The sequence below is a fragment of the Culex quinquefasciatus genome, chromosome 2 (assembly GCF_015732765.1).
Source record: "Culex quinquefasciatus strain JHB chromosome 2, VPISU_Cqui_1.0_pri_paternal, whole genome shotgun sequence".
NCBI classification, from domain to species: Eukaryota; Metazoa; Arthropoda; class Insecta; order Diptera; family Culicidae; genus Culex; species Culex quinquefasciatus.
In genome coordinates this window covers 13,819,525-13,829,229 of record NC_051862.1, presented here as the reverse complement: position 1 = coordinate 13,829,229, position 9,705 = coordinate 13,819,525, and the positions used below count along the sequence as shown (strand labels likewise).

At 38.8% G+C, this 9,705-nt stretch overlaps 1 protein-coding gene across 1 annotated transcript; it reads right to left on the bottom strand.

Moving 5' to 3' along the window:
- Nucleotides 1–5,956: 5,956 nt before the first annotated feature.
- On the bottom strand, nt 5,957–9,680 carry LOC6044272 (myosin-13). Its single transcript, XM_001861770.2, has 5 exons — nt 9,472–9,680; nt 7,123–7,252; nt 6,881–7,059; nt 6,446–6,819; nt 5,957–6,371 (listed from the first exon to the last, which is right to left on the bottom strand). The coding sequence occupies exons 1-5, from the start codon at nt 9,622–9,624 to the stop codon at nt 5,996–5,998; spliced, it is 1,212 nt and encodes a 403-aa protein (XP_001861805.2). The 5' UTR covers nt 9,625–9,680; the 3' UTR covers nt 5,957–5,995.
- Nucleotides 9,681–9,705: the final 25 nt, after the last annotated feature.

The following is a 9,705-nucleotide window of genomic DNA, read 5'->3' as shown; positions in this document are numbered from 1 at the left end:
AGAGGAAAGTTATTTTTCCTGTCTGTGTTTGGCAGCTTTTGGGGGGAAAAGCACGGAGAAATTTGTGTTTGCCCCTTTTCAACCAAACAAAACCTCGAAAACGTGTAACAATTTCCCTCGGTGCATCGCGGAAACCCTGCCTCGTTCGCTCTTGAACCCTTTTTCCTCTCGACCTGATCATCGCAAACCCAAACATGCCTCAAGTCACACATGTCGCATCACCAAGAAGTCATGTTTGCTGAGTAAATCTTCCCCCGGGCTGCGGATCAGCAGCTGAAGGATGCACCACGTTTGGGTTCGGGAAATTCTGCATCATCGCGCGTAGTCTTTTGTCGCTTCGCAATCACAAAAGGCTGTGTGCAGTTGTAGGGAAGAGGAAGTTTGGTGTTTTTTTTTTTTTGCTCGATGAGACCTAAACTATCAGAACATGACATTAACATATTGATTTGTTCGTGACGGTGAATAAGGCAATCGGAAGCTGTCAGTCGCATCGTGAGATATTTAGGTATAAAGTTTTAATCTGGCAAGTTTGGGAAAAAAATAATTGATGACCAAAACAAATTTTAAATGTTGTCTTTAATTTTATTTTATTTCATAAATTAAAAAATCACTTAATATTTTTATAATTTTTCATCATAACCCTCAACTGCCCATTTTTTTTATTTTCCCATCATCGGGAATTTGTTTTGAGCAACTCAAGCTAAAAAATAAATAAAGCATCATGCGTCCCCAGCAAAACGTACTGGAGCAACTTTCTACGAAATCGGCCGATTTCGACCTTTTTTATTTTTTGTATTTTTTGATTTAGCTCAAACTTTCACCAAATAAGCTATTTTGTGTCATTGGTTCACCCATACAAGTCTCCATACAATTTTGGCTGCTTTCAATACAAAAATGGTATGTAAATATTCAAACAGCTGTAACTTTTGAGTGAATTTGAGTGTCTTCGGCAAAGTTGTAGGTATTGTTGAACACAATTGAGAAAAAAATAGATACACGGAAAAAAAATTTGCAGATTTTTTAATCAACTTTTTTTTCACTAAAACTCAATTTCCCAAAATACGTATTTTTTGATTTTCGACATTTTTTGATATGTTTTAGGGGACTGAAATCCGCAACTTTTGAGTCGTAGAGAAACATGGTCAAAAAATCTGCCACCAATTTATGAATTTTTGAAATAATAGTTATTTTTGGAAAAAATCAAAATTTCATGCAAAAACATATTTGAAGTTATTTTTTAATGCAAAATTGAATTTGCAATCGAAAACTACTGTACATTTTTTTTGATAAGGGGCTCTGTTTTCAAGATATAGCTACCGAAAGTTTGATTTTAGCAAAATATTTGCATTTTTCCGATTTAAAAAAAAAAGTGACCAAGAGCGACCATTTCTAAAAATATTTTTTTTGAAAAGTTCAGAAAATTTGCTATAAAATTGTCTAAAAGACATTGAAGATAGGACCTCGGGTTGCTGAGATATAGCCGCTTTAAGAAAAAAAAACACAAAAATTGAAGTTTTCTAAGTCTCACCAAAACAACCCACCATTTTCTAATGTTGATATCTCAGCAACCAATGGTTCGATTTCCAATGTTAAAACATGAAACATTCGTGAAATTTTTCGATCTTTTCGAAAAAACATTTTGAAAATTTTTAAATCAAGACTAACATTTTAAAAGGGCCAAACATTGAATATTACGCAGAATAGGGTAACAACTCGGTGTCGGATCGCTTTGCGATCTTGGACAAAGTTGTTTGTCATAAAATTTTACATTAGGATCTCCCACTTGACAACGATCCGACACGTTTAACGCTATTTTTTGAAGGAATTGAGATTTTTTTTTTGCTTTTCTTCCATACAAACTTCAACGATCAATAGCGACCCTCAAACATTAACCGATTTGGCTTCAAATTGGCTCAGTAACTTGTTCAAAAGGGAATGTTTTACCTGAAGAGCCAAGCCAGGAGGTATCTCTAAAGATTTAACAAATTTTAAATTTTTCTTCTCACCCTTATGGAGAAGGATGGCACTTTAAGTTCGATTGATACACCAAAATGCATGTTTTTTTCCGTAAAATCAGGATATTCACATTTTTTATGTTACGAAATTTGTCACTAAAAGCTCAATTATTTACTTTTTTTTTTTTAAACGTGGCGAGCAGCGATGGAATAATCATCATCAAAAGATAATCTCTGGTCGTTCATCAAGAGAAAACAATCCGAAAGGAGCATGGCTCTCCTCTCTCGCGCACGAAATATCGGTAAAAAGAATCTAAAAAAATCATCATCTTGATTATTCGGTGGAATATTCTTTTCACTACTACACTTGCAAGTGTAACGTCACGCGTCGAGAAATGACCTGTCACATTTTGTAGGTGGGCAATGTGTGTAAACAAAGTGAAATAAATATTATTAAGTCAAGTGGTGCTGACAAGGAAATTCACAAAAAATCATCAGCAGATTGATTTTCTTGGAGAATTTCGGGAGCGATTTTCTTTTGCGTGATTTGCCTCCTCTTTTTTTCGCGGGTGAAGAAAGTTCGCAAGCGAAATTGATTTTCTTGCGATTATTCCATCCCTGGTGGCGAGTTAAAATTGGTTATCTTGGATCACTCAATTTCGCCTCATCGCCAACCAAAAACATCGGGTCTCATTATTTTAGCCAAGCCACTTCCATGCGAAATCGATTCAATTGAATTGAGAGAGCGCAATGACATGAAATAAAATTTGCAATAGCCCACGTCTATTCCCATTGAAATTTGGAATATTTTGTCATTTTTTTTACAAAATTTACTAATTTCAACTTTTTGTGCACAATAAAACATCTTTGTGCTCCGAAAAAAATATTTTTATGATTTTTATCAATAATTTTTATGATTTTTAATCAAAATCAGCAATCTAAACTAAATTTTAGGGCGCAATTAATGTTATTATTTAGATTTTTAATAAACGTAAAATATCAAGTGTACATATAGAAAACCACAAATTTTCATATTACAGAAAATTCACTGATGATGATTTTCAATCACTCCTTGAAGTTTCTCGAAGATATTTTATGACTGAACTGAGTAAGAGACGATTTAAGTTCACAATTTTGCCATGCGCAAAGCGAATTGTCAAACTTTGTGAACGTTTTTCAACGTTCAAGAGTTGATTTACGGGTGCCTCGATATCTCAAGATGGAATGGACCAAATTTGCTGAAATTTGGGGTGAAGACTCGCAAGACATATCCCGTGTGCATGACGAAGTCCGATTTAGAAATTTTGCTTTTTAAAAATACAAAAATCAAAAATTGAAGTTTTCCATAAAAATATTTTTAACTTTTTTTTTAATTAATTTTATGAAAATCGGCCTTCGTCATGCACGCCGGACCGGTTCAACGAGTCATCACCAAAATTTTGAGCTGATTTGGTCAAAGCAGTGTTGAGATATCGTGGCACCTGTTTTTTTTTTTTTTTTTTAATTACTAACTTCAAATAGCTATATCTCGGCAATGGTACATCGAAATGTCTTCATATTTATTTTGTTAATAGATGAAAGTGTACATTTGAAGCCAACCTCGGACATTTTTGACGATTTACATGTATATAACCCCTTAACCAGCGTTACCAGGTCAAAATTTGGAAAATCTGGCAAAGTATCGATCAAAAATCTGGAAAAATCTGGCAGACGAAAATCTAACCAATCTCAATGGTGAAGATGGCGGAGGATATGAATGAATTTAACAGTTTGTAGTATTAACATGTTTTAACTGTTTTAAGGCCTAAAAAAGGTAGAATATGCTTGTTATTTAAGAAAAAAACATTCTAAAAATTTTGATTTTCAATTAAAATCTTTCATTTTAATCAAAAAAATGTTCAAAATGGTGAAAAATCTGGCAAAATCTGTCAATATCTGGCACTGAGAAGGATGAATCTTTATTCTGGCTGACACTTGAAAAATCTGGCATTCCCAGATTTATCTGGCAACCTGGCAACCCTGCCCTTAACCCTCTACAACCCAAACCCACCTTTAGACGGGCTTCGATTTCAAAAATCGCCAAAAGTCCATTTTACAACCAATTTTTGATCTTTCAAAATTATTGGAAAGAAGAACTTTTAAAATTTTAGAACATTTATAGGTTGGAAGTTTTATTTGTTTTATGTGACTTTTCCAATGTTTTAAAATTGTAGTTTTTTTAGGAGTCAACTTTGGCTGTGTTTTTTACTAACATTTCCTATATTTATGCCAATGGTCGCAACGCTTGCTTAGAGCGTATCCTAGACCTTCTACCTTCCCAAAAACCGTCCAACTCCAAGCGAAACTTTCTTGGGGACACCGTGGAGATTTTCTCTTGTCCCCTTAAGTGGAGCATCAACACTTCCCGTCTTCCAAATCCCCTATCCTTGTCCCTGGTGCGCGGTGGAGATGGGAGCGGCCGGCAATGGACGGCTGTCATGGTGGTGAGAGTCTGGTTCAGGTGGAGTTGGTTCTATTCCCAATTATCAATTCCTAGGCAACTTGGGCTTACATCACATGGCGAAATCCAGTCTGCAATCCGCTAAAAGGGACCATCCATAAACCACGTGGACACTTTTTTGGAAATCTCTAACCCTCCCCCCCCCCCTCGTGGACAATTGTCCATACAAAAAAAAATCTTTTTTGTATGGAGCGTGGACAATCGCTCTACGTGAGCTTAAACTGGAATTAGGAATACTGTTACAACCAACTCGCAACGGGGTTCTACCTCTCCTACTAACATTGAGTCCGTAGGGATCCTTGCGCACTTTAGATAGGCGTTTACTAACGATCCTTCCATCCGTGAGGATAGCTTGGACCCGGCCAGGACCTCCATATGCCCTGGGTAGTATTACACACTCATCAAAAGATGAAGGCATGGTATCTCCCGTGTTGGATTATTGTTCCGGATGAGGGTCTAATACAACCACACCAAACAGTGAGATAACCTTTGTGGAGCCTCCCGGTCGTGGGGCGTCCTCCAAATGCTAATGCTAATGAATTCCTTATGGGAGAACTGTCATTTCTACCACTCGAATCGGGTGCTCTATTTTACCGAAATTCCGATCATCATCCCCATCATAACTACATTCAACTGATTGCTATCAACCACCACCAACCAACCTAACAAGAAAGAGAGTAAGTGGAAAGAAAGAGCGCGTGCGTTCGTGTCGCGTGGCATTCGTTCGCTCGATGGTCAGTCCTAAAAATATGATGTTTTGATGAAAGTTGTTCTAAATTTAATTAGGGTTCTACTTCTGAGAAATAGTAAGAATTTTATAACTATGGCGGCCTCCATAGGTAAAAAAAAGTAAAAAAGTAGTTTTTCTCCAAACATTTTGACGATTTTTCCTATACAAACTTCAAATTTAAAATTTGATTTCAGGGGGTAGCCCCGAGGAAGCCCGGATTTGGACCACCCTAAAATGTACATTAATATTCGTTTGCCTGAAATTCCAACTAAAACGGTTTTTGTTCCAAACCGAACGGTTTACCAAACTTTGCTCATTCACACGACAACTGAGCCAATTCCAGCGAGACTTTGAAAATTGCACTCCTTAAACAAAAAGGGAAAAATAAAAAAAAAAAACACATAATACTCTCCCCAACCATCCGGTGCTTGCACCGACAATTCCCTACACCGACAAAAGCGAGCAGGAAAATAACACGGACAACAATCGAAACACGAACGACGATACGAAAATGTCGGAAAAGTTGTCCTCAAAATTGCCGGTGAGAATCACCCCCTGCAGGGAGAATGCTTCTGCTGTTTGTTTCACGGAAGGACTCCACCGCTGCTGTGGGGAAAAGGATCAACTTTGTTTAATCCTTCGATTTAAAGTGAAGTGCGGGTGACCGACCCCATCCCCGTGGGATTTGCTCCACTTAAAACTGTGCAAATACACACACCACACCAGCACCGGTCCGTCGTCGCAGAAAGGACATGAAACAAACACGCAAACTCTGTTTGAACATGGATTGTATTTGTGTTTGAAATTGTCTCACTTGAACTTTCGTCCCGCCCCCGTTTTGGTGGCGATGCCGTCGCGCATCAGGAATCGCATCGCATAGTCCGCCATCTGGAGAATGAGGCGAATCTCGTCCCGCAGCGCCGCAATCTGGCCGGTGTAGAGTTCGTTCTGCTCGGTCAGGTCGTCCAGCTGCAGCTGCTTCTCGCTGAGATCGCTGACGGTTTGCCGTTCGGTTTTGCGCTTTTGCTTCTGGCACGCGGCCAGCTCCTTGCTCTTTTCGTCCACGTACTTCCGGATCGCTTCGCAGTTCTTCTGGAGCGCTTCCAGGACGGTCTTTTTGTTGGCGTGGTCCACCTCGAGCCGGTGGCAGTTGAGCTGCAGCGTGTCGAGCTCGTTCTTGAGGGATCTGTTGAAAATAGTCGATTAAAAGAGCTCGTTTTATAGCAATGTGGCTCGGATGGCACCGTCGCCGAAACTCACTTCAACGTATTATCCAACGGATTCTGCAGAATCCGCTCCGCCTCCAAGATGCACGGCTTGATCTTGCTGATGAACGTCGCGTACTCCGAGTTTGTCTGCTGCAGGTTCTTCTCCTGCCGCTCGCACTCGGCAATTTCCAGCTCCAGCTCCTCGTTCTTCTGAATTAACGCGGCCGCCTCATCGTCTTCGACGCGCTGATCCCGCATCGTCGCAAAGTCCGCCTTCAGCTTGATTGCCTTCTCCACGAACTCGGCGTCCGCAGCCCGGATCGCCGCCAGCTTCTCCTGTAGTTCCTTCTTCTGTTCGCGCAGCTTCTCGTTCTTGCGCTCCAGCTGGGGCACCTGGTCGGCCATTTTGTTGATGTTTTGCTCGATCTTCAATTTAAAAATAATAAGAACCTCCAAAATCTCAAAAAGTAGTTATCAAAAACCTCACATTACTCATCTTAATCTTGCGGTCCTCGATCTCCCGCTGCTTCTGGTTCATACGAACGGATAGTTCCTGATATTTGGCGGTGCAAGCCGTGGCGCGTTCGATCGTGTCGTCTCGGACCATGTTTACGTAGAACAAGTAGTTTAGCAGGTGGTTCAGCACGTGGATCGTCTTCTTGGGGGCTACAAATATTATTGATCATCGTTATTCTACTAAGATGATGAAGATGCACCGGTCAAACTTACAAGGTTTGATGAGGTCCACGTAGAAGAACGTGTGCTGCTTGGAACCGACGCACAGCTGGTAGAAGTGGTTGATGTGGGCCACCAGCTGGGTTCGCTTCTGGAACGTGGAATCCTTGGACTCGTTGTACATCTTTTTAGAATTAAAAGAGTATAGAAAATAGCAATTATAATAAATTCATTTAATCCCAACTTATCTCTATTGGTCTTTCGGATGACCCAAAAGTATCTTGCCAAGGCGTTGAACGATTTTTTAAGGCAATCGATAAGATAAATAAGATAGTTTATTATATTGATTCGATTTTAAATAATCGCCTCACATATTACATCTCAAATACAACATAAACAGCGATTGATACGGTATGTCCACGCATCCTTCCTCCCTGTAGGTTCTTTGAAACGGTAAACATAACGCAGTAGGGCCATATAAAATTTCTCGCTATCGCAAACGAAAAAGAAATGTCTTGTTCATCACAACCATTAATAAAATTACCATTTCAATATCGTCAAAATAAATCAATAAGTTGTAAATAAGCAGCAATTCCCCACGAAAAACGTTACTTAATCCACCTTTAGGTGATTGGTGCCTTCCTCTTATTTATAGAGTGATTTCAACCCCCCTAAAGTGTCCACATGGTTTATGGATCTCCCCTTACGTGATCGCAGCACCTAAGAGGTCCTAATAAAAATAAGTGATGAGTAAAAAAACAGACTACCTACAGACTCTTTGTCAAGATTATACAGACACCGCCTTTGAGGAAAATGGCATCCCTCTTCACGGCTTTTTCGTGGCGATCAGACGCGACCATTTGTTAAACTGCTTGTAATTTTAGATAGGTAAGTCAGATCTTGAAAATTTTTAATCCACAAGAAAGGTCATTTCAGAACCTTTCTAAAAATATATAATATGGCAGGTTTTCATGCAAAAACCACATTTTTTTGCAAACTGTGAAATTTATATGCGCAGCAGTTTTTTAAGCATAACTTTTGATGTGCTTTACCTAATCTTATACATTTCAATTAGGTTTTACACCGACTCGGTTTTGAGGTTAGAAATTTGACAGCTTGGCTGCACTGTTTACATTTTTTGCACGTGTGTCTCTGTAAAAATGTGTGTGCGTGTGCGCTCGTGACGTCACGCTGTAAAACCTAATAGGGACTTATGGGACCCCAAGGCGAATCGAATGAGGCCAATACGGTCAAAATCGGCTCAGCCAGTGACGAGATATTTGCTCAGCTGGTGATTCTGAGTCGATATGTACAAATGAAAGTAGGTCTAGGAGATCTAACTAAAAAGTTCATTTTACGAGTGATTTCATAGCCTTCCCTCAGTGAGGTCAGCATGGCCAAAAACAAACTTTGGGCCTGATCGATTTCAAAAATGATTTAGGAGTTGCCTGGTCAAAATAATGAAACCCGAACATAACTCCGTACCGTTTCAACCGATTTTTGCTCCCCAGGTTGTATTTGAAAAGTGATTTGTTGAACATTCAAAGAAAATAAGTTTGTGATTATTTCAAATTATTGTATTTGAACTCAAGATACACATTAAATTTTAATAAAGTCTTGGAATTTATCATAATTTCTAAAATTTTAATGTTTACTATCTTGACATGGAATATCTTAGCGTCAGGGTGAAAATTTCAATTTAAATTTTAAAAACTCAATGCAAACGTAGATTTTTTTTGGATAACATTTCAAACAAACTTATGTTTTCAATATTGAACAACATTCGTAGCTTCAATATTTTTAAACTGTTTTTCTATAGAAAATTACCAAATAAGAAAAACATCTTAGTTTAAATAAACAGAAACATTTTAAGGATTTTTCATACAACGATCAACGGAAACATCTCATACCGTCATCAGGGGTGACATTGGTTCTGAGGTGATATTGGGTCCCAATCTCACCCCAGTCCCAAGTGCACCCCTGATGACGGTTTATTTTTGCTTGTTAAGGATTTAGTCCTATTCCACTCAATTTGTTGATTTTCAGTGTCTTTTGGTCTTCTTGGTCTCTTACCAATTTAATCGAAATGTACAATCTTATCGAACAATGACGCAGCCAGTCCGAACAGGCCAGGTCTACTGCGCTGCATTAACCGCAGGAAAGGATTCTGTAAACGGATCACGTTTTACAGATTCAGCAGGGGAGGAAGGGTTGTCAACGCTCCAAACCAAAGTGGTTTATGTTATATGTCCCGCAGGTTCTGATTTTTTTCTCGGAATTACTACATAGTTTGTAATTATAATTATCCAAGACATAAACATTCTAAGGCTAGTATGTGAGTACATGAACAATAAACACAAATAAACAATGAACACAAATTAAAAGATAAACAATCAAACTTACACTCTCAAACTCCTGCATGTCGTACTTCATCATCCGAAAGAAGCTGAGCAAACACCTGAACACGAACGACTCCGTCGGATGTTCCAACTCAGAAACTTTGATTTTGTGTGGAATAATACTGTTCCAGTTTTCCACCAACGTTTCGTTGCCCATCTTTCTCCTACGAAGTTATTGAGCTTAATAAAAACACCTTAAAAATTACACTAATGCAACAAACGGGTAACAAAATTTCCG

Bases quoted from the DNA above. Each gene is read 5' to 3' on its own strand.
- LOC6044272 (XM_001861770.2), bottom strand. From the start codon at position 9,624: ATGGGCAACGAAACGTTGGTGGAAAACTGGAACAGTATTATTCCACAC. The intron at 7,060-7,122 runs GTAAGTTTGACC...TAATATTTGTAG, and splicing joins CGTGGACCTCATCAAACCTT to CCCCCAAGAAGACGATCCAC. The intron at 6,820-6,880 runs GTGAGGTTTTTG...TTTAAATTGAAG, and splicing joins GCAAGATTAAGATGAGTAAT to ATCGAGCAAAACATCAACAA.